Source organism: Lissotriton helveticus, chromosome 3_2 (assembly GCF_964261635.1).
Source record: "Lissotriton helveticus chromosome 3_2, aLisHel1.1, whole genome shotgun sequence".
Lineage (NCBI taxonomy): Eukaryota > Metazoa > Chordata > Amphibia > Caudata > Salamandridae > Lissotriton > Lissotriton helveticus.
In genome coordinates this window covers 22,372,702-22,397,730 of record NC_136062.1, presented here as the reverse complement: position 1 = coordinate 22,397,730, position 25,029 = coordinate 22,372,702, and the positions used below count along the sequence as shown (strand labels likewise).

Genomic DNA, 25,029 nt, shown 5'->3' with positions numbered 1-25,029 from the left:
CTCTTACCCAGTCCAAAGATCAGGGCTTGATCCATCACCGTTATTTAGCTCACTGCCCCATCCCAGCTCAGAACCTGGCTATATGCAAATTAGTCTGTCCCTGGCCCAGTGCATCATGGGAACAGGGCAGACCAAACTACCAAGCCAATTCTTCACTAGAAAGGAGACAAGCTACCGGGGACCGGTTTCTGGCATTTCAGCCTCATCGGCCCGGCTTGCTTGAATCCTGATGGAGCAGTGAGCAAGGGACTCATGTCTGAGTATACCCTGCCACACCTATAGTGGCCAAAAACGATTCAGAAAAGGGGGTGGTGATGAACAGAGTGTCTGAATTAAGCAGACCACTCTTACCCAGTCCAAAGATCAGGGCTTGATCCATCACCGTTATTTAGCTCACTGCCCCATCCCAGCTCAGAACCTGGCTATATGCAAATTAGTCTGTCCCTGGCCCAGTGCATCATGGGAACAGGGCAGACCAAACTATCAAGCCAATTCTTCACCAGAAAGGAGACAAGCTACCGGGGACCGGTTTCTGGCATTTCAGCCTCATCGGCCCGGCTTGCTTGAATCCTGATGGAGCAGTGAGCAAGGGACTCATGTCTGAGTATACCCTGCCACACCTATAGTGGCCAAAAACGATTCAGAAAAGGGGGTGGTGATGAACAGAGTGTCTGAATTAAGCAGACCACTCTTACCCAGTCCAAAGATCAGGGCTTGATCCATCACCGTTATTTAGCTCACTGCCCCATCCCAACTCAGAACCTGGCTATATGCAAATTAGTCTGTCCCTGGCCCAGTGCATCATGGGAACAGGGCAGACCAAACTACCAAGCCAATTCTTCACCAGAAAGGAGACAAGCTACCGGGGACCGGTTTCTGGCATTTCAGCCTCATCGGCCCGGCTTGCTTGAATCCTGATGGAGCAGTGAGCAAGGGACTCATGTCCGAGTATACCCTGCCACACCTATAGTGGCCAAAAACGATTCAGAAAAGGGGGTGGTGATGAACAGAGTGTCTGAATTAAGCAGACCACTCTTACCCAGTCCAAAGATCAGGGCTTGATCCATCACCGTTATTTAGCTCACTGCCCCATCCCAGCTCAGAACCTGGCTATATGCAAATTAGTCTGTCCCTGGCCCAGTGCATCATGGGAACAGGGCAGACCAAACTACCAAGCCAATTCTTCACCAGAAAGGAGACAAGTTACCGGGGACCGGTTTCTGGCATTTCAGCCTCATCGGCCCGGCTTGCTTGAATCCTGATGGAGCAGTGAGCAAGGGACTCATGTCTGAGTATACCCTGCCACACCTATAGTGGCCAAAAACGATTCAGAAAAGGGGGTGGTGATGAACAGAGTGTCTGAATTAAGCAGACCACTCTTACCCAGTCCAAAGATCAGGGCTTGATCCATCACCGTTATTTAGCTCACTGCCCCATCCCAGCTCAGAACCTGGCTATATGCAAATTAGTCTGTCCCTGGCCCAGTGCATCATGGGAACAGGGCAGACCAAACTACCAAGCCAATTCTTCACCAGAAAGGAGACAAGCTACCGGGGACCGGTTTCTGGGATTTCAGCCTCATCGGCCCGGCTTGCTTGAATCCTGATGGAGCAGTGAGCAAGGGACTCATGTCTGAGTATACCCTGCCACACCTATAGTGGCCAAAAACGATTCAGAAAAGGGGGTGGTGATGAACAGAGTGTCTGAATTAAGCAGACCACTCTTACCCAGTCAAAAGATCAGGGCTTGATCCATCACCGTTATTTAGCTCACTGCCCCATCCCAGCTCAGAACCTGGCTATATGCAAATTAGTCTGTCCCTGGCCCAGTGCATCATGGGAACAGGGCAGACCAAACTACCAAGCCAATTCTTCACCAGAAAGGAGACAAGCTACCGGGGACCGGTTTCTGGCATTTCAGCCTCATCGGCCCGTCTTGCTTGAATCCTGATGGAGCAGTGAGCAAGGGACTCATGTCTGAGGGTATACTCAGATGTGAGTCCCTTGCTCATTGCACCATCAGGATTCAAGCAAGCCGGGCCGACGACGCCTGAAATGGCAGAAACCGGTCCCCGGAAGCTTGTTTCCTTCCCAGTACAAGAATTGGCTTGGTAGTTTGGTTTGCCCTGTTCCCATCATGCACAGGGACAGGAACAGACTAATTTGCATATAGCCAAGTTCTGAGCTGGGATGGTGCAGTGAGCTAAAAAACGGTGATGGATCAAGCCCTGATCTTTGGACTGGGTAAGAGTGGTCTGCTTAATTCAGGCACTCTGTTCATCACCACCCCCTTTTCTGAATCATTTTGTCCACCATAAGCGTGGAAGGGTATACTCAGATGTGAGTCCCTTGCTCATTGCACCATCAGGATTCAAGCAAGCCGGGCCGACGACGCCTGAAATGGCAGAAACCGGTCCCCGGAAGCTTGTTTCCTTCCCAGTACAAGAATTGGCTTGGTAGTTTGGTTTGCCCTGTTCCCATCATGCACTGGGACAGGAACAGACTAATTTGCATATAGCCAAGTTCTGAGCAGGGATGGTGCAGTGAGCTAAAAAACGGTGATGGATCAAGCCCTGATCTTTGGACTGGGTAAGAGTGGTCTGCTTAATTCAGGCACTCTGTTCATCACCACCCCCTTTTCTGAATCATTTTGTCCACCATAAGCGTGGAAGGGTATACTCAGATGTGAGTCCCTTGCTCATTGCACCATCAGGATTCAAGCAAGCCGGGCCGACGACGCCTGAAATGGCAGAAACCGGTCCCCGGAAGCTTGTTTCCTTCCCAGTACAAGAATTGGCTTGGTAGTTTGGTTTGCCCTGTTCCCATCATGCACTGGGACAGGAACAGACTAATTTGCATATAGCCAAGTTCTGAGCTGGGATGGTGCAGTGAGCTAAAAAACGGTGATGGATCAAGCCCTGATCTTTGGACTGGGTAAGAGTGGTCTGCTTAATTCAGGCACTCTGTTCATCACCACCCCCTTTTCTGAATCTTTTTCCACGGATGCGGACAATTTGAACAAGAACAAGGTGGTTTTTAGTTTTAACACTTGTGTGAAAGCCAGCTTTTGCATGATGTGCACCAGTGGTTCTTAACCTCTAGTCTGGGGACCCCTGGGGGTCAGCAAAGTCTACTCATGGGGCCCGAGACTGATCAGAAAATGAAATAACATTAACAGTTTAATACATTGTATATAACGTAGTATTGAAAAATTCAAAAAGTTCATCAATTCAAAAATTGCAGAGGGCTGGGTCCTCAGTTTCCCGAAATAACTTAGTGGGGGTGGGGGTCTTTGGGTTCCCGTAATGATTTAATGGGGTTCCACATAAGTCAAAAGGTTGAGAACCACTGATGTAGACAATTGCCACACAGGTTACAAAGCCAGGACTTCTCTAGGAACCCCGTTTTTCCATAATGCAACATTCCCTAAGAAGGAATGGGCAAGGAGCATGCTTCAGACAGTGAATTATAGTGCCTCTAGATGGTGTTTTAACACAATGAAGGCATAGCACCTGATCTTCTAACGCGGTGCCTCGCTGTATTCTGGTACCCTAAACTGGAGCATTACATCTAGCTTGAAAAACAACGACGTTTCTTCCCCTGTGCCCTCCGTCTTTACACACGAGTGAGGGGGGTAAAGGAGAATCACTGCGGTGGCAGGGGCAGTTGAAGAGATAGTACACCGGATAGCGTGAAGAGCTAAAGGAAGGGTGATGCTGATAAGGAAAAAGAAGGTGCTGCAGAGGAGAAAGGAGGCCTGCAAACGGGAGGTCTGGGCCAAACTGGTGTAAACAGAGGAAAAGTTAGAGTTGCAGGAACGGCTAAGGGAAATGGCGACCGTGGAAACGCCGGAATAGTTTGAGAAAAAAGGGAGCAGCAAGGGAAATCTGACTGCTGATGAGACAGGGGCAGAAGGTAGAAATGATGAAGAGAGGAGCCTACCGGGCGGCAGTCAGTTGAAAAATCGGAGCGCAAAAAGACTGCTGAGGGGAAAGAGCGACGGGTGTCCGAAAGAATTAGGGAGAGCAGAGGATGCCGGCTTTAAGGAAGCTAGATAGGGAAATGGAGGGAGAGAATGAAATACAGAAGTAAAATACCGACACAGCAAAGCAGAGATCATGCACGTGTAAGAAAAGGTGGACTTGCAGGGAAAATTGTCAAAGTACTGAAACTGCAGATGAGAAGGAGCACAGAGACAGACAGAAGCTGAACAGAGACTGAGGAGAAAGCAAAGAGTAAATAAGCCTCACGCTGAATGTAAAAAAAAACACGTTTGACGAGGAGAGGAGGATGCAGCAGGGGAGGGGAGAGAGGAGGGAGCCTGCGCCCGTTTCCCTAGCGGGAGCAAGCAGGAACCATCTGTTAATTACAAACAGATGGTTTCAAAGCTCGCTCCTGAAAGGGAATCGCCAAACATGCACGCGTTGCCATTGAAAGCATTGCAACACGTGCACGTTTTTAGGCCAAAAACTGAATCGATTCCTAAAGGTCTCCTCCTACTCATTTTTGTGATCACCAAGGCATTACAGAACACTAACTGCACCTTTGCCAAGCTGTAAGGTTTAAAGATATACTTGGAAAAGAAGAGAGCTGCGCTGCCAGGTGCACTCATCCCCAGGGACATGGAGACACTAATCCCAGTCCCTGGGCCCCACTCTTCAGGCCAGCCCGCTGGAGAGCAGATCCGACGTGCAGCACAGTCCTCCATACGCTTTAGTCAATGATTGCTGCTTGTCCCTCCTCCGGCACAACCCTTTCTGTTGGACTCTCACCCTCCACCACTGTTCATCCAGGACTCCTCAAAATCTATCTGAAGCACCGGAGAAATGCTGAACTACATGGCGCCCAGCAGGAGCAACAGAAAGGACATGCAGTCGGCCATGCTGCCAAGTGACATTCCTAGTTTGCGGATACTTTCAACACCAAAAAAAGAGAGCGTCACATCTGTATTTTTAATCTGGGCGTGCAGTGTCCTTTGTAGTCAAGCCTATTTGTATCTGTTCGTTGCCATCGAGAAGATGCAAGGCTTAGCCATTAAGAATAACAGTTATCAGATCTCACAGATCAAACGTCCTTGTCCGGGACTGGCGCAGCCACCTTGGTGGAGAGAAGAAAGCCAATCAAACATTTTCCCTTCATCTCCTCTACAAAATGTTCTAACAGCAAAACTTGATGGTGTAGGCAAGTTGGGAGTAAATCATCTCCTAACCCTTTTCACTCATCCCACTTTGTATGCTAAGGTTGCTGCCTCTTTATTAGTACTTATTATTTTGCCATTGCATTTTGCTAGAGTGGGTAACATATGTGTGTTCTCACCTCATTCACAATTTTAAAAAGAGAGCGTTATAATGCACCCTTCAATATAGCCATCAAGGTTTCATGCATTCACCTGGGCTTTGAAAACTGGTGAGAAACCTTATCCCAAGCTGTTGAATAGGGCAAAGTAAAACAATTCTCAGCAATTCTGTAAGTAGGGGGCTTTGCCTATCACTTTAGTGCTGGCCCTGCTATTTATAAAAGTAATTATTTGTTAGTAGTACATATTTTACATCTGTTTAAATGAGAACTGGTTAGATTATTCAAATGTGTACACGTTCAAGCTTTACTGTATGTCTTCAAACGGTCTTTGCCAAGCACCCTCTTTTTACCTTGAACAAATTAAAATAATTTCCCATGTACGTCCTGTAGCTTCCAACACAACTGTAAAGTTCTGAATCTGCTTCATTTTGGCTTTATTAACATCCTCAATTTCCTTTTTGATACTTTCAAATAGATTATGCTCTTTAAAAACAAGGGATTCAGACTCTGAATTCTTTCTGTAGGTCTTCCTTGTGTGTTTAAGGACAACTCAACTCTTGAATGGTTCGATGGTAGAAAATTGCTAATTTCTCATGCGCCATGGTTTTAGCTAAAGTTTTAGAAATAAGAAAATAACCAATGTGAGAACAATTATTATAAGGATCAGAGAAACAGGTCCAATATCACATTGTAAGATTATTCAGCTTCCAAATACTGCATAATTTAATATAAGAAAGGAGCAGCTGGAGGGCATGGCGCTGTCAGGCACCGTGTTCAAGCCCTGGTCACCGACAATAAATATCAGATCATTAATGTTGTCATTAGTTAGTAGTAGAGGCATGCCTAAAACCTAGGGAAAAGAGGAAGATCCTAAGATGGTACATTTAACCCAGAGGAAAGCTGTGATCATAAGCTCTCTGGAAGGATTTAGCCCCTCGGTACATAGCATTGACTGGAGAATGGTCAAAATGGAGACGAGCCGTGAAGACTTGTGCTTGAGGATCACTAGGACTGCGAGAAGTGTCATAACACTGGAGAGGGGTGTGACAAAATTGGAGACCATGGGGTAAACCCAAAGAGATGAAATATATATCAGCATCACACATTCAAATATAAACAATGCTTAATTTATATAAAATTAAAATAAAATTGTCAGGGCCCTTGTCAGGAGGCCTCCGCAGCTTTCACCTCCCGTTGCCCCCGCCAACGCTGAAAATGCCAGAACCAACAGTTAGTAACCATCACCCTCCAATAAATGTGAGACTGCACGCTATTCGAAGCCCCTAAGGCTATAATAATAACTTGGGGAGCAGGTGCTAGTTCTTTTCATGTTCATAGAATTAATAAACAACTGTTGTTCTCCACATAGCTAAATTACACAAACAGTGCCACCAAGTGACAGACTGTCATAAGTGCCAGTGCTGCCAATTAACGTGCCGGTGCCAAACACCGGAAATGACTGGCTCAAATTAAGCACTGAATATAGTACACTAGCAGTAATGACGGGGTTGAAATCTGATGTGAAGAGAGGAAAGACTCAAAAATAAACTAAGAACAAATATAGTCAAAGTTCTTGACTGTCCGCCACTTCCAGATGGTGAGGATGTTAAGGTCTTACTCCTATTTTTCCTAAAGTAACAGCTGTCACTTGAGGCTGCAGAGCAACAAAAAGATCTTCTGTTGATTAAATGTAACTTCTGCAGATAAACATTGCTGCATTATTATCTCATGAAACCAAGCTACATGTTCTGGAGGGCAACAAAATCCACATTTCCACACAACAGCACTCGGCTCAAGATGTCCTAGATGCTACTAAATGAATAGAATAGGGGTATTCAGATACTGGGGTAGCACCACCTGAGTTACATATTCCTCTGTGTGTTAGTTGACCAGCGTGGTTTTCTCTAACTCAGGGTTGGAGTGTTCAAAATGAGGAAATATCCTTTTACATATGAATGGGACATTGTTTTTTCCCTATCTCTGCCACCTAATCCCTACCAATACTAATTTTTGATTGTGAGTGGTGTAGGTTTGTATTGTAGTCTTAATGCTGTGTTGTCCTATGGAAATCCTATAGTTTTGAACTGGAAAACCGAAGGAGGTGTCGTTAAAAAAGATTAGTTGCACAAGAAGTGGGAAGCGTTCACACTTGAAACACTAAAAGAAAGCCAATTAATGGAGAGTGTCTCTTTCCAGATTAGCGACAAAGGCTCAGAAAAACCAGTGGACTAACTCTACAGTGAAGCCACAGTCTAAGTGCTCTACAGTGAATGAGCGTTTTAGAATCAGTGTACTGGGAAATACAGTGCATAAGATTGGACAAGCCCCATGGGGGAATCTTTTACCTAAGAGCAACATAAGAAAAATCTTGAAGCTGAACCTGCACAAGCATTAAGAAAAACTATAATAGTGCATTTCAAATCTCTAGCAAGAGAGGACTGTGAGGGTAGGAACGGGCGGTTCTAACCTTCACGCACTGTGTTGCTTTATTCAGATCACCTTCCCTTGAGTTTCATGGCACGTCTGTGTCTTTGTCATCTTAGTCTTTATGGTGCGGTGGGGCAGCTAAATGTCACCTGATGAAGTGTGGCATACACAGCTTCTTCTAGGCAATAGATAAACAGGGAATTAAGGAAATAATGGTGAGTTGGATAGCTCAGATATATCAGTGGGTCATTACATAATCGCCTTGTGAAAAGCCTGCTTAAATTGAGAATGATGTTGGTTTAACAATAGTAAGGGGGAGGCGAAGTTTTAAAGTTTGTCCTCGAAGTTGCTGAGTTCAACAACTTTGTCCAATGAATTTTCAACATACTAAAGTGTTTTTAAGAAATAATTTTCTCACAAAAATTCTTTTTGTGGGATGATTCTCCTTCTAAAAATGGATCAGAGGTTAACATCTGCTCTTTTGTTTTTTTTTTAAACAACTTTCCATGGACGTCTTGAAATGGCTAGCTGGGGACTGCCAGACAGGGGGAGACCTATATTTAATCGGAGTCTTTATGTCCCAGGAGGAAATGGATATAGACTTTGGAATAGGTGGGGGCAGTTTCCTGAAGTATGCCAGTATCTTGTGCCTGGCCCCAGACATCTGGACGACATTTTCGGAAGAGCCAGGAGAATCCCAGGAGTTACAAGTGATATTAAACCCTGTATTCACAAGGGGTTTTATACCTTAACTAGCGCACCCCTAAAGCTTGACAGACAAATTAACATAGCTGCTAAGCGCGCCGCTTGGGATGAGGATTTAGAGACCCCGCTTACGGAAGGTGAATGGAAGAGGGCACTTGCCGAGGTATGTGAGGTAGCTAGTAATAAACAATAGGAGGAGTATCACCAAGAGACCACTCAAAGTATTGGGAGAGGTGCACAAGAAGGGAAGTTGTCCTTTCTTAAGAAGACCCCTCACTCACCAACCTAGTTGGTGACATGCTTCATCATCGGGGTCCCACCCGAGTGTGCTTCGACACCTGATTACAGTGGAGTTGGTTGTTTTTGTGTAGATGAGTGAAAAAGTGATTTAAAAATTGGGCAGATATAACTCACTGAAAAATCTTTATTCTAGAGCAACTGGACAATGTTAAAAATTATTGATTAGATACCTCCTTCGGTTAGATTGACCTCTGGTATCTGTAAAGTGAAAAAAAATGCCTAAAAGGTGCATTAAAAGGTCTAACCTGTAGTTGGTAACTAGCTAGTAATGCCAGGTTTAAAGCGGACGCATTCTATTACATATTTAGGGCCAGATGTAAGACCCACGAATTAGCGAGTAGGAAATTGCATTGCATTTGCAACTCGCAATTTGCTTCTCGCTAACTGGAATGCACAACAGTGTCTCAGACACTGTTTGCAATCCCTAATGGGCTCGCAAATTGCATGCCTCATTAATATTAATAAGGCAGGCGCAATTTGCGACCCCTTTAGGAATGGCTAGCATTCACAGGGATGGTGCCCTGCTGGGGTCAGCAAACCACCATGTCTGTGACTGCTTTTTAGGGCTCGGGCCTAGCGTACACTGCGCAGTAGTGTCGGGCAGCGAGAGTCCTTTTCCTGGCGTTTTGAAAATGGACCTGGAAATTCCACGCAGCTCGTGCGTGTTATTTCCAAGGTCCATTTTCATTGGCCTTTGCGTGCGTGCTGTTTTTTAACAGATACGCAATAGGCCATAGGCGGTCGCGTAGCTCCACCTATGGCCTATTGGTGTCTGGTACGCGCACCAGAGGCCATACGTTTTGAATTATCGCGGCTTGACAGCCGCGATAATTCAAAACATATGCTCGCGTGTAGCCCCCCTCCCACGCCCCCCAGCCCCGCTGGCAGGCTCTGCCCCGCTGCCCGAGTCTGCGCTGAAACAAAACAGGCTGCAGGGCAGGGGGTGTCGCGGGGCCTGGTCCCCGCTCCTGTCAGATAGTTTCCTTCGAGTGACAGTGTGATTTTGCAATGTTTAGTCCAATGAACCGTGTTTCTTTAGGGGCCACTCATCGGTGTGATTGATTTTGCTTAGAAACTCCAATAAAACATGTCGAGCGCTCACAAAGGGACGCCGGAGCCCCCGGCTGCCCCCGTCGGGGTGGGAGGACCCGTGGGGTGCTTCCGGTGCCCCCTGTTTGTCTCAGCGGTGAATGAGCGGCTCCGGCGCTCCCCTGGGCTGGGAGGCAGCGCCGAGACTCTCCTCCCTCCAGCCCCAGCCTCCAAGCTGCCTCAGAGCGAGGAACAGCTCCGCAGTTCAGCACATCGCTGAGGCTGCAGGAGGCAGAACGAGTTCGCCCCACAGCCCCCAACCTCAGCGCCCGGCAGCCTCTCCACACTTCCAGCATTCTCACCTGAGTACCTCACCTGACTTCGTACCTCAACTCCATACCTCACCTGTCGTCCCCACCTGTTACACACCTGCTTCTACCTCAGTCAGACCTCATCTCCATACCTCTCTTGTCCATCTAAACTTCTTCACTATATTCCTCCTGCCTTCCCGCCTCACCTACCTCGGTCCCAGACAGGTCCTGCCTTAAACCTTTATACCTCACATGCATCCACATCTGTAGAACATCTGCCCCGCTTCTATCCCTCCCCATCACTTCACCTGCAATGACCTCTTTACATTACCTGCATCGATCTCTGTACCTCACCTGCCCGCGCCTCTATACCCCATCCACCCATCATCTGCCCTTATCTGCACCTCAGGTGCCTCCCCACCCCCCTAGCTCCGCTGCCTGCCACCCTCCAGCCTCCTTCATGGGCCCTGGCATGGATGCTGGGGGTCGTTCTCGGTGCCGGAGGGGGCTGATCTTCTGAGGATGCCCGGCGTTAATACATCTGGATTTCTTCCTTCCTTCCACTAAGCACGAGCCTGCATTAGAAGCCGCGTGGAGCGCGCGCGAGCCCGGATTACTTGGAGAGTTGGTGGTTGTGTTCAGGTGTCTTAGGCAGCGAGAGAAGATGCTGCCCTGGGTCTGGATATTCGCCTGGCTCATAGGTAGGTGGCTCGGCGAGTACCTGTGTGCAAGCGCGGTATATAGGTGAAGTTTCTGTTTTTGGTTCCACAGAGTAAGGAATGCAAACGACAAGTAAAACAAAACAAGAAAACCCTATAGCGCCATATATTGCCATCACCAGGTTTCTAGGGGCTTTTGTTTTTGGATAGGAACTGGGGAACGGGGGATAGGCTGGACTCAAAGAGGATCCCTTAATGTAACAGGGAAAAAAAAAAAAACTATAGCGCCGTTTATTAGGATCACCAGATTTCTAGGCGCTACGATTTTTGGATACGAACTGGGGAACGGAGGGTGGGCTGACTCAAAGAGGATCACATGACGTAACCAGTTAAAAAAAAACGATAGCGCTTTTATATTGTGATCACCAGGTTTCTAGGCGCTACAATTTTTGGATATGAACTGGGGAAGGGTGGGTGGGCTGACAAAGTAACAGCTCCCACCGCCGAGGCAGTGCCAGGCCAAGTTACGTTCTCTCTCGGCCTGATATATACACAGTACATAGAAACAGACAACACAGGCAGGAGTGTGCAGGGTGAGAAGTGTGTGAGTGTGCAGGGTGAGCAGTGTGTGTGTGTGCAGGGTGAGCAGTGTGTGTGCAGGGTGAACAGTGTGTGAGTGTGCAGAGTGAGCAGTGTGTGAGTGTGCAGGGTGAGCAGTGTGTGGGTGTGCAGGGTGAGCAGTGTGTGGGTGTGCAGGGTGAGCAGTGTGTGAGTGTGCAGGGTGAACAGTGTGTGAGTGTGCAGGGTGAACAGTGTGTGAGTGTGCAGGGTGAGCAGTGTGTGAGTGTGCAGGGTGAGCAGTGTGTGAGTGTGCAGGGTGAGCAGTGTGTGAGTGTGCAGGGTGAGCAGTGTGTGTGTGTAGGGTACGCAGTGTGTGACTGTGCAGGGTGAGCAGTGTGTGACTGTGCAGGGTGAGAAGTGTGTGAGTGTGCAGGGTGAGCAGTGTGTGAGTGTGCAGGGTGAACGTTGTGTGAGTGTGCAGTGTGAGCAGTGTGTGAGTGTGTAGGGTGAGCAGTGTGTGAGTGTGTAGGGTGAGCAGTGTGTGAGTGTGCAGGGTGAGCAGTGTGTGAGCATGCAGGGTGAGAATTATGTGAGTGTCCAGGGCCAGGAGTTCGTGAGTGTGTAGGGTGAGCAGTGTGCGAGTGTGCAGGGTGAGCACAAATGACGTGCTTTGGTGCCAGTGAAGTCCAGTGCTTTCACTGGGACGTTGTTCTAGGCACCTAGAAGACCTGGCATATGTTACTTGAGGCACACTGGTGTGGTGGTGTTAAAGACAGGGGCACTGCTTTCAGAGTCTTTGACTCCTAAGGGGGACCCCAATCACCTACCAGCTCTTTCACAGGAGCGCCACATTTCCATGCTCCTTCATCTGACCAAAGCTTCCATTCCAGACGACAGACCCCGGTGTCTCACAGAGGATCACACAACACCACACAGACACACACCACACACACACAACACCACATACATAACACTACATACATAAGACCACACACACACACACCACACACACACAACACCACACACACACATCACCACCCACACACAACACCACAGACATAACACTACATACATAAGACCACACACAACACCACACACACATACACACAACACCACACAACACACACACACACCACCACCCACACAACACCCCACACACACTCACACACTCACCACCACACACTCACCACCACACTTTCACCAGGCACAGACACACACACCACCAGCCGTCGGTGCACACTTTCACCAGGCACACACAACACCAGCCATCTCTGCATGCTTTCACCAGGAACGAACACACACCACCAGCCGTCAGTGCACGCTTTCACCAGGCACATACAACACCAGCCGTCATTGCACGCTTTCACCAGGCACACACGGCACACACGCCACCAGCCGTCTGTGCACGCTTTCACCAGGCACACACATCACCAGCCGTCTGTGCACGCTTTCACCAGGCACACACACCCCCAGCCATCAGTGTACAATTTCTACAGGCACACCACCAGCCATCAGTACACACATCAATTGTTAACACATCCACAATTAACTATTGTAGCAATCACAGTTTGGCACACTTTACTTTTAAACATATTCATCTAAAGCACAGCATGCCACCATTGCTACAATTCAAAACCAACACACATAATCCCACTACACACCACATGCGTACACTCCATAACACATGGCGAAAAGACATTGCCATTTACAAAGCCATTAGCTCAAACTCAAATAAATCCGATACCTATTGCATTTCCACTGCTTGTTTAATAAAGCAGTTCCTTAAAGGAAAACCGGATGCATATAATTATAAAAAAGAAAAAGAAAACTTTGAAGTTTCTTTTTTAAGGGCAGGTATTGGTCTCTGGGACCACTACCTGCTCTTAAAAAACATTTTCCTAAATACTCACAAAGGGGAAGGGGTCCCCTATGCGAGTGGTTTACCACCTACTTGAAATAGGTGGCAAACTGCATGTGTTTTGCGGCCGCAAATGTGGCCACAAAACATTAGTACATGGCATGTTGGCTCTTAATTAGGAAGGGACCCCCTTTCTAATAGTGAGAGTCGCAAATGCTATATTGCGAGTCAGTGACTCGCAAAATAGCATTTGCACATGCTATTACCCTTTTTTGCGGCCGCAAACGGGAGGATTTCCCGTTTGCAGCCGCATACAAGGGTTGTACATTTGACCCACAAAGCTTACCTGACACCGCAACGCCTGCACGGAGTCAACCCGACGAGGTCCGCAGGATGCACTCACTGTAATCAGGGCCGGCGCTAGGGTTGGACAGTGTGGGAAGCTGCCCAGGGCCCCGTACCTGTTAACTTGCAAGAGGGGCCTCGCACAGTGCCTTTTAAGAGACCCTGTTATGATGGTGCTGCAATGCTGTGAGGACCAAGAGAGGGGGCTCCCCTCCCTCGGTCTCACACTCATTGGTCGAAAGGCATTCAGTAATCTAATCGCTGCATCTGCATAACAGCGATTAGATGGGTATGTAAAGTGACCTTTTGTGTGAAGACTAAATTGGACTCTAAAATAATAGGATATATTCAATTGTAACATGGGTTTTCTGCCTTTCTTTACTTTAACTATTAGTCAGGTACTGTTAATACATCTCTATAGCCTATTTAAAAGTACTATCTATTTATATCTGTTGTTTAAAGTATATACAGGTAAGGGTTAAAAATACGGGCTTTAGGGGTAGAACACCGGCTTGTGGAACCTTGTTCCCCTACGATAAAGGAAGAGGGTGAAAGAAGCACAGAGAACAGAGGTGCAGTGCATATAAAGGGAATACGGCTAAGATAAGAGGTGGGTGTGAGAGATGAATGAGTAAAAGTACAGCAGAGAGGCGGCAGACAAAGATAATGGGGGTAGAACAGCAACAAAGAGCAAGAAGCTAGGGAGAAGAGGAGCAGTGCATGCAACAGGCTGAATCAGTGAAAGAAGGGAAGAGTCTGGGCAGGGCCGGCTCTAAGCATGGCAATGTGGGCAGCTGCCCAGGGCCCTTTTCTCAGGTTAAAAACATGGGGCCCTGCTTCTCTGTGAAATGCCACACTATCAGTCAGCCCACCTTCTGATAACATCACAAATGTATTTTTCAAGGGAGTGTCTTGACCTCCCTCATCCAAGGGCATGGTGGCATATCTGTGGGTGTAGGGGTGAGGAAAGGAAAACAGTGGGTGGGGAAGTGGGCAGCAACAAAGCCAACAAATATGTTGGCTCGTAACCTCAGGAGCAGGGTGTTAGGAGGAGCCGGGCAGCACCTCACTTAACAACCTGCCCTGAAGCCTTGCTTGCCTTTTCTGTTTTGCGTTGCCAAGGGCCACTTTGTTCCAAGGACCAGTTGGACATTATCAGGTGAGGGGAGGTGGGTTGGGGAAGGAGGAAGCACCCAGGAAAGACTGATATGGCAGGGCAGGGTTTAGCACAGCTCAGTCACCTGGGCCTTGAGGCGATGGGCCTTGCTGCTGTCAACCAGTGCTGTGTGGCCCAGGGCAGGGGGCACCCCTCTCCTTGGCCTCAGTGCTGTGAAGCCCAGTGGATAAAACTCCCTCACCTGGGCCTTGCAGCACATGGAGTAGTTTAGTGGAAGTGGGGAACCAGGTACAGGTCCTGGCGTTAGCTCAAAATCCTGAGATTCTGGACAAATCATTGAACCTCCCCATGCCTAAAAAATCCCGACCTTTTGTAATAGGATTGGGACTTTTGTAAAGCGCTTCAAAGACTTTGGGCTGAGTTTGTGTTATATAAAAGTGCGAAGAAAGGAACCACAGCGCCATGTCACAATCACCTCACATTCTGGCACTATCCATCATGCATGACGCGTGAACCCCTGCCGATTGGATGGGTGGAAGAGTGGGTGGATGGAAGTGTAAAAGGGATGATGGATGGATGGCGTGAAAGGGCGGGTGGAGTGAAAGGGTGGATGGATGGATGAGGGAGTGAAAAAATAGATGAGTGGATGGATGGATAAGTAAAATGGTGGCTGCAAGGATGGATGGAGTGAAAGGGTGGAATGATGGAGTGAAAGGATGGATGGAAGGATGAGCGAAAGGATAGGTAAATGTGTGAAAGCATGGACGGATGAGTAAAAGGATGGGTGTAAGAATGAGCAGGTGAGTGAAAGTGTGGGTGGAGAGATGAAAGAAAGGATGGCTGGATGAGTGAAAGTGTAAATGCATGGATGGATGAGTGGATAGATAAATGAAAGGATGGATTGAAAGTGTGGCTGAATGGATGAGCAGTGCGATTGATGGATGATCGAAAAGATAGGTGGATGGATGAGTGAAAGGGTGGATGGAGTGATGGAGGGATGGATGATTGAAATTATTGATGGCTAGGTTTGGATATAGATGGGAACATAGGGATGGACATGCATACAGAATGGTGAAAGACTGGATGATTGATGAAAGAATAAATAGATGACAGAATGCAAAGGCGAAATGGTGGATATTAGTAGGTGGATGAGAGGATGAAAGCATGAATGTATAGATGCTTAGATGGAAGAGACAAGAGTGTTCTTCTAGGGAGGGTTTCAATTGCTTGCTTGGTGGCAAAAAGGCATTGGTACAATGTGGGGGGTATTTTAATTTAATTTTCTAGTTATCCTGTGCCTATGTGTTTGCCCTATGTTTACTTATGGCATATCTACATCATATGCATGACATTTTGAATGCCACCCAACATCTACTTGAATGTTACACTAGTAATTGTAGATTATAGCAAAGGAAAGCCTCATAGTGACTCGAGCTGTGCTTGAGGTCTATATTGTGCTTGTAGCAATAGGCATGGTGTCCAAAACAAATAACTATACTAGTGTAACAAACACACACACTTGTGTGAACACAATCACACCAAGCTGTCCACTGCCTTAGCCTCACAACTGGCTTCTCTAATGGTTCCAGAATAAGGGCATCATCAAACTTTTTTCCAATCACAGTGCAAGGGATTTATGTGAAACCTGTAACTCTCACCAGCACAGACTTCCACCAGAGGAGGCCTCAAGTTTCTTCTTTAAATCACATGTAAGCAGTTATTTTCTTGCATTCTGGAACTTGAGTTTTAATTTTTGTATCATAAATGCAGCAGTACAATATCCAAATAAAAGGAATACATCAAATTACGTATAAATTTGGGAATTGTAAAAACTCACGTTTTAAACAGCCTTTTCAGTACAGGGGTGACTTTAAACCTTCTTTGATGCAGCCTCACATGGCTTCATGGTGCTCCTGACTACATGCTTTGCTTTATTTCTAAAGAACTCTGCTGCCTTTTTGTTCTAACCTGTGATTTATAAAGCTTTCAAATAAAAATGAAAAGGTACATGTATTCAAACTAAACTTTATTTCGCTATATTGGTTGCTTAATTATTAGCATAGTGATGCCATTCAAATGATTCTGCAGTGGTCTGGACCTTTTATCGTGCACTAAACTGGAAACCGTCAGTTAACATTGAGTAAGGAAGTCCATCTATGTCAGACCTTTGCCTAGCTGTTCCGTTCAATGTGACAATCCACCTAATACAGCTTTAAAATAGACGAACCTGTTGCATTTGGGTGTTTATCTTTTTATCCATGTGACTGATTGGCACATATAAGGTCCCTTGACGATACCAGAGAAGATTAGAAGTCCCGTGATGTCACTTTATGTGATATCACTTCTTGTGATGTCACATGCAAATTAGAGGGGCCTCACTTCTTTTTCGCCCGGGGGCCCAAAAGTCCAAGGACCGGCCCTGACTGTAATGCACTCTCGGTCAATATTGGGCATATCACATGGAGCTGCCCACTGCGACTACCTTTTGTAGATGAGGTAACAAAAGAATGCAGAATTTACAATCCACCACTGCCTATTGGAGTTGTACAAATTTGTCCAATTGGGATTCGTATTAGCCCGTAGGCGCATAGCTATACATTGAGCTAGCCTGACCCTTCTGATGTGGACCAAAGGGCAACTGGATCCCCTGGAATGGACAATGGCTGAAGAATGTAGACTCTGGATAGCCCATACAGACAACAAAGCAGAGCGGGATATTGAGATCTGGGCTAGGAGGAATACTAAACTGCACAACCCTGACATCCAGTTTGTCAGAGGGAGGTTCTCCTGATCAGCCCACACCAATTGCTGCCCAGCTGGCCCTTGGCCAGCATTTGGGGCCCACCAGCACACCCTCAGGCACCTGCTATGGGTTCCCTGCCAAGGTTATGTGGGAGTCCATGGCCCATGAACTGAGACACCTCTGGAAGTTTGTATGTTTAACATCTGGGTTGTTGTATGTGATATCTCCCCTCCTTCGTGGCTGTCTCTCTCTTTCACCCCCCCCCTCCTGCCCGCCTACCCACATGAAGACAATGTAACGGTGTTCTACTGTTACCGTCTCTGTCTACACCGTCTGCAGTTGCACAATGATGCTGGAATTGCACTGTTTATTCTCTTGTTTTTTTCTAATTCAGGGTCATGAACTGATTGCTGCAGGGTGACTCCTCACAGAGTACCTGCTCAAGAGTACTATGTCCTTGTTTGTCATTGAATAGTATGACCTATTTTACTTTGAAAAACTCAATAAATAAATGTAAAAAAAAAAAGAAATTGATGGAAACAACTGGCAATAGTTGCTTCTGTCTTGGTAGTCAAAGATATATTGGCACCAATCTAGATGAAAACTGCAAAAAACAAATCTGGAAACTTAGATGTCTTTGCTTTTCTAATAAACTGGGAGGGACAAGAAGATCTGAAAGAAGGCAGGCAGTCAGCTTGGTCATCTTTTCTCTGACAAGAGATGAGCTTGGTTTTAGAGTTATATGATTCTGGGAAAGCGCTCTGCATCCACCTTCCAATGTTTGATAGTCTTTCTTGGAGGTCTAGTGTAACTGACCCATCTGGATTAAATGTAATATACACTGGTGTCTCGTCCAAATCCACATCAACTTGTGAGTACTTGAAGGTGTCAAATTGGAGGGTTACATAAGTGCTGTGCAGCACTTGTGGTAATGGTGACCCCTGCTGAAGCCCACAATCCTGTCAGCAGTTCTTCGGCCAGACTCTCCAGAAAGAACGAGGGTGAGCATATAAGGCTTCCTCCAGGGTGCCATGGCAATTCTCGAGCTCGTATGCAATAGTACACCGTATTTACACATGGTAAACTTTAGGATCCCGTCAGATCTACATCTTTTAAAAAGAATGTCTTTATTATGCTTGGGAAGCGTAGGACAGCTAAAATGACCCGCACTAACGCTCCAGCACGTGCTTGGACCCAAGATACAGACCCAAACAGCTGCAACCATTGTGTTAGCATCTAGGTGATGCCAACTCAAATAACCCATACCAGTGACCAATTATGTAATACCAAAGCACCAAACAGCGACAGGCATCTGTAAACAATGTCATCGTATGTGGTCAAAATGAATGACTTCGAATAGAAATAATAATAACCCCAAAAGTTGTTGCTTACGATCCTTTTGGGTTCGGTGACCCCTCTACACTTGACTCTGACCACAAAGTTAACTTTTAGACTAGTATTAGGAGGATGTCTCCCACCCTGCAGGTGCAGCGGTCTGGAGGTATTTTCATCGAAGTGTACACGGCTGTATTTTTGTTTTTGCACTAATAAAGGTCATGATTAATTCGAAATTTGTGCTTCTATGCTGTAGCTGCCTAATCGTTGGGCGCCATGACTAACAATATTGCCATGCGACCCAACGATCTCCTCTCCGTTAATAGACATGTTTCTTTCCTGAACTATGATTATTACTTACTATTGAATGCACAGACCAGTAATGTAGATGAACTGTCTCTTTATTTATAGAACCACTTCGGCGACCTGGACTGGGGGCACTACACAGCCTACTGCAAGAACAGCCGGACGCAGCAGTGGAGCACGTTTGATGACACGCGATGCTTTACCGCCCCCGAGTCTACTATACAGAATGCCTCTGCCTATATATTATTCTACACCAACGAACCAATCGGACTCTAGCATGGACCCTGACCACCATTGAAACTTTCAGTGTTAGCTTTAAAGGGTAGTTAAGAATAATTGGTATTTACAACGACCTTCGTTTATCATTAAACATCCTGTTGTAAAGGTCTACGTGATGTCACTTATACTTTTACATTTCTCACTCAGGTAGCGTACATCACTGTGAGTGATGTTACATTCCAAATAATAATTTTACAAGATATATTGTTATCTTGCTGTGGGCATAAAGCTCACCCATTGCTTACTGTTGGCGTCATTGTCACTTGTATACTTTCTTCGTATTAATTAGCTGTGTGGGTTTCCCTTCCTCTTCTTGTATTTGTCAGCTCCTGGAGCAAGGACGCTTAACTATGTCCTTCCACTGTTCGTTTTTTCAAGCACTATTTTTCTTCAAAAGTGTTTTCCCACTTTCTCTCTTGTTTGATATTTCCCCTCCATGCTTCTTGTTCCTGTTGCTTGCCCGTGTGTTTCTCTGCCACTTGCCCGTGTGCTGTTACCCACTAGGTCCATGTTGCTCTCGCTCCCCTATTTGATGCCTTCTCCCATTCCTCCCTCCATGTTGCTTTCCCCTACAAGTGATCCCCATGTTGATTCCGCTCCTCATCCCTCATGGTTCTTGCGCTCTCCACCCACTTAAAAAAAACATTGTCACCCTGTGTTGCTTCCGTCCCTCATGCCCACAGTTGCTTCTGACCTCAACGTGCTCCCATGTTGGTTTCCTGCACCTCCTTTGAGGAAAAAACCTTTGCACATTTTTTTTAGGTCAAGTGTAAGCGTACAACCTCTCTGTGGGCCAAATGCCATTCCTTGCTTCTCATTTGTTTCTTTCAATGTCCTTTAACAATCCTTGCTTACTAGTGGCCAGTCCGCCTCTTTGTTCCTCCTTTTTCCTCCAAGGAACAGGGACCTATTACAATATCATTTCGCTTTGTTCTGCTCGTGGGGGGACTATTTTATTATGTTTTCAACCTCATGTTGCACTGTGGCTGCTCAAACCCGTAGCTGCTTACATTTTATTGCAGCATTAACCCTCTCAATACCTTCCATGTGGCTGGCATTCTTTTGTATTCTTCCTGAAGGCAGCTCCCAGGCTGGCTTGGAATGCAAGACCATTAATTATTGTGGTTTCAAGTCTAAGTCTGCCTCGATTCATTTCCTCTAGAAACAGGCACAAAACACTGCAACAGCATGCCATCTAGCTAATGCAGCTCTAAATTATATAAAAAAGTTAAACCACTACTTAAAAACAGCCATTGTTTCAGTTCCATTAAATCAACACTTCAAATGATACTTTAATAGGCATACAGGTTGTGTTCTTTCCTACCCTCCAGGACCTGTGCTTGGCTGCTGGCTGAGGGGTTGGAGGTCTCTGCTCTTGGTTTATCACTGAGGCCAAAATGTTTCTTGCTGGAAGAATGTCCCCTGTAAATGTGCATACGAAGGTAGTACATTAAATAAATGCAGAACAAGAACGCAGGACCAGCACAAGGGCACAATGGTGGTGTGATCGCACTGGATACTGACTTCAGAGCCGAGTTTATTTTGCTTTTAAAAGCACTCATTGACATATTCCTGGTCTCAGGCAATTCCATACAATAAAAATGTCAAGATAACTCCAGTGATTAATGGTCTTGCTGGAGAGATGGAGTTGTCTAGTGGAAGAAATTTTGACTCGTTGCAAGGTAGCAGAGGGTTAATATGCCGGCTGCAAAGAAAGTGTACCATGCAGACCAGAAAGTGCATAAAATGTAAATAGGTCAGTGGGTTACTGCTTTTCTGTAACTTGCAGCTGATAAGTTAAAATCCTAACCTAGAACAGTAAATTTATATCTGTCATCATAGAACTGCATGCACTGCAAAGTATAGATTAGAGCAGATATTAATGTTGCAAAAAGGGTTCATCTGGGTAGAAATCGGTTCTTTTTATTTAAGAGAACCCCCAACAATGGTGTGCTGTTTTAAATTCTGAGTTTGTGCTTCTGGGGCCCAAGCACTCTTTAGCAATGCTGCCTACCGATATGCAGGACTTGACTCCTACACCCTGAAATTCTTTGTCTTATGTAACATTTCCTTTACGCTAATTTATACACGTATGATTGATTGCCTCTGTGTAATTTGTGTGTGATACAAAGTGGTTTGACTCCCTACACTGGTATGAGTGGCGCTTTATAACTAATTAAATGCATCTGATAGTTAGCGTTTATGGAGCCTTAAGGAACACTGTAAAAGGGTGGTGGTGATGAAGGAATCTGCAACAATCAGCCTTACCTCAATATCACCTCAGCGTCACTTCAGCATCAGCGCAGCACAACATCCTCCTCAGTGCACCACGTCCAGTGCAGGACCAACTCAGGATCAGTGCAGTACCAGCTCAGCACCAGCAAAGCCACTGCTTAACATCAGCACTGCACCATCTTTAAGTATGGGCGAAATTTGCGAATAATTTGCGATCCGCAAAATCTGCAAATTCATGCAAATTTCCGGATTTTTTTTGCGTGTTCGCGGGGCTTTTTGCGTGTTCACGGGCCACTTGCAGCGCATCGACCGCGAAGTTACCCATGCGGTCGTACATGGGCGCGGCCATCTTGTCCGCGTTGCGTATTTCCGTTTCCGGGCGCTATTTGCATGCTCGCGTTGTGCGCGGGACGCGATTACGTGTTCGCGTGCGCTTTTCCGTGCACGCGGGGGAAATATCGCGCAAACTTACCCACGCTGTCCTCAATGGGCGCGGCCATCTTGTTTTTCATTCATTGCTATGGTTCTGGGGATGCTTTTTCAATCCTCCCCTAATCTTTGCCATCCTTTGTTTCTTTGAACTTTTTTTTGATCTTTTTTACTCCTTATCTATCCCTCTCTTTTTCTACATCTATCTTTTGTGTTTTTTTTCTACTTTTGGTTACTTTAAAGCTACTTTTTTTTAACTCTTTTCTTTACTTTTTCCCTATTCTTTCCTTTTTTTTTCAGGCTGTCCAGGACCATGGCAAAGGGAGCCGGGAAGAGCAAGGTGAACGGTCCTGCACCCCGTACCCGGCTCCCATGCGGGCGCTTAAGGGGGGAAGCAGTAAAAGCCAGGGAAATTTTCAGTGCGGTGCAGGTGGCCGCACTGATTTTCTCCATTCAGCGCCACCTCCCCAAAACCGTCGCGACAGGCTCGGTGCCGGGTACGGGCTCCGGGAGCGTCAAAGGCTATGGGGGAAGGTGTGCCTGGCCATGTATCGTGAGTCTGGGGTCCGGCGCACCTACAGCCAGGCGATGCACCGGTGGTCCGACGTCCTGGACCGGGAACACGACCTGCTCGACCTGCTAGGCGTCGAGATCCCTGGGCTTGGTGAGTAGTAGTAGCTATTTAATCACTACTCTGTTTTCTCCTGCTCAATGTTATCATATTGCAAATGTTTGTTTTTTCCGAAGAGCAAGAATGCTGCCGATTACATTGCAGGTAAATTATGTTTCAAAAGCTTCTATGATTGCAGGTGCTGGCCTACTCACTGGCGGTGCTACTATGCTTACTTGTTTTCAATTTTGTGTTCATTTGACCTGGGTGATGATTATGTATCAGTGTACTTTACAGAACTGCGTAATGCTGGACATTAGAGACTCAAGTCCAGTCCTTCCTTTGTACTCCTGCCACTAAGAAGAGATAGTGGTGGTGATCATGACAGACTGTGTCTGTCACTTCGCGTGCTGCGGAGTGCTGCCTGCCAGTCCTAGTAGAACCTTTTTGTAGTTGGTTTAGTGAGTAACATAACTTTCCAAGTAGACGGTCCGCGAATCCAGCAATATCCTAGTAGACCACATCAGATAGGTCAATAAATTTAGTGCAGTTGTTGTCTATTTCCCCGAAATAATTTATTGGTTTTTTTAAATGTTTGGTGTGGTTTACAACAATCATCCATGTTTGTGTCTGTCTTTCAAGTTGTACATCAGCTTCTCCCAGGGGCAAGGGGACACAGGAGGAGGTAGCGGCGCCGGCGGAGCAGGGACAACAGCAGGAAGGCCAGGATGGGTCCAGCGACGGCTCCTCTGCTGGCCCCAGTAAGTTTTCCTGTTAATATTAATAATTATACTTCCCTATCTTTTACAGCACCTGTATTTTTTCCAAACGTTCCTCATTCTATTTTTTCCTAAATCGTCTTTGATCTTCTTGTAGACCGTTTGTAAATTCTTATCCCGCTTCTAGTATGACTCCCTGTGGTACTACTAGATTGTTATTAGTCTGTCTGTGTAGCTAACTAAGCTTGCACAGTTGGTAAAAGGTGTTAAACAATTCTCCTATTCTATTCAGCAATAGCTCTATGCACTGAGTGCAGTCCTCTGGGTTGTTCTTAATGTCTACTGAAGTCTTCTAAATGTTTATACTTTGACAATTCCCAACAATAAAATGTCAATGGCCACCAAGAATAAAATACTAGTTTACTTTTTGATTGGATAGGAGGACAATCCATACTACTACTGTTGCAGGAACTATTCTGCACAAACAGAACTATGGACAAGAAATAGGGCATTGGTTATAAATTATAATAGGCGCAGTTAGACTTTCCACATACCTCAGTCATAACAGAAGTTGAACCCCCAATCTCTTACTGACTAGCTCGTGTGTCAGAGTCATTATTTAGCTCCCGAATACAGCGATGATTGATCCCCAATGATTATACAACCCAGGACATAAGACTACGGAATCAGAGTCCCGACCTCTCTGAGCCACTGACTCATGCTTGCAAATTGCAAACCCTTTCGCTCACTCACTCATGACCAAAAACCACAGAGTCTATGTAAGTTTTAAAGCTTTATTAAAAGTAAAAACATTTATTAAATTCAACTTCATCATATAAGATAAACGGTGAAGGATTCAAAACTGAAAAGTGGCCGATTTCACACATTAATTGTGGGAGAGCCCCCACCTGGTTGGAACTTCAAGTCTTCTTTGTGGGGATGAATCGTTGCTGACTCCAAGTGATGATGATCTGATCTTGCTCTTGTTCTTAGAAGGGAAGCTTCTGTCTGTTTTGAGAAAAATGGTGCGTGTTAAAAAGCGAGCATTCATCAGTTGTGCCAAAAAGTGTAGTAAGACATGTTACGGCTAAGCATAAATAAAAAAAAAACTTCCCTGAAGAAGGAGAAATTTGTAGTTTAGAGACTAGAGAGTCACAAATTATTAAATTTGTTTATGTAGTACTAGTAAAAAAATGTCATTCCTAGACAAAATAGAGAGTGGTGTATATGGCATCTAAGAATATGAAATGTATTTTCTAGGCGGAACATCGGCACAGCCATCCACCATTGCCGGGGCCAGCGCGGAGGTGGGCACTCCTGGGGCGGAGGCGATGGAACAGCCATCGGGAACTGCTGTGGGGGATGCCACAGTAGTGGCGGGCAGTGGTAAGCTAATATATTCCTTACTTATTGAGATTGCAGACTGCAGAGTGTGCTCTCTGCACGGGTGTATATGTTGTACAGTACAAGTACACTTTACTGTTAAGAAGACTTACAAATTTAGAAGTAAGTTCTTGTCAACCAGGTAGAAGACATTCACCCTTGACTTCGCATGAGCAATAGCATTAGCGGCGAGAGTTGACGAGTAACCAATGGCCTCCTCTAAATTTGACTTCAACTCAGCTGTGAAAGTTTTATCGAGAAGCCAAGTCAGATCAGAGATGAACTTGATGGATGGGATGAACGAAAAGGGAAAGAAGGGTGTAAGGAAGGACGAGTGAGTTAAAAGTAATGACTGGCAAAGAATGATACGTGTTTTTGAAT

The 25,029-nt window shown here is 46.0% G+C and overlaps 1 protein-coding gene across 2 annotated transcripts in view; it reads left to right on the top strand.

The window, feature by feature from the left end:
- Nucleotides 1–19,373, top strand: part of USP50 (ubiquitin specific peptidase 50) — a 295,365-nt gene extending 275,992 nt beyond the window's left edge. For both annotated transcript variants that reach the window (XM_078684588.1, XM_078684586.1), the window contains one exon: nucleotides 19,099–19,373. In XM_078684588.1, coding sequence (XP_078540714.1) covers nucleotides 19,099–19,269 — 171 coding nt within the window. In that variant the 3' untranslated portion in view covers nucleotides 19,270–19,373. The remainder of the gene's footprint in view (nucleotides 1–19,098) is intronic.
- The last annotated feature ends 5,656 nt before the right edge of the window (nucleotides 19,374–25,029 follow it).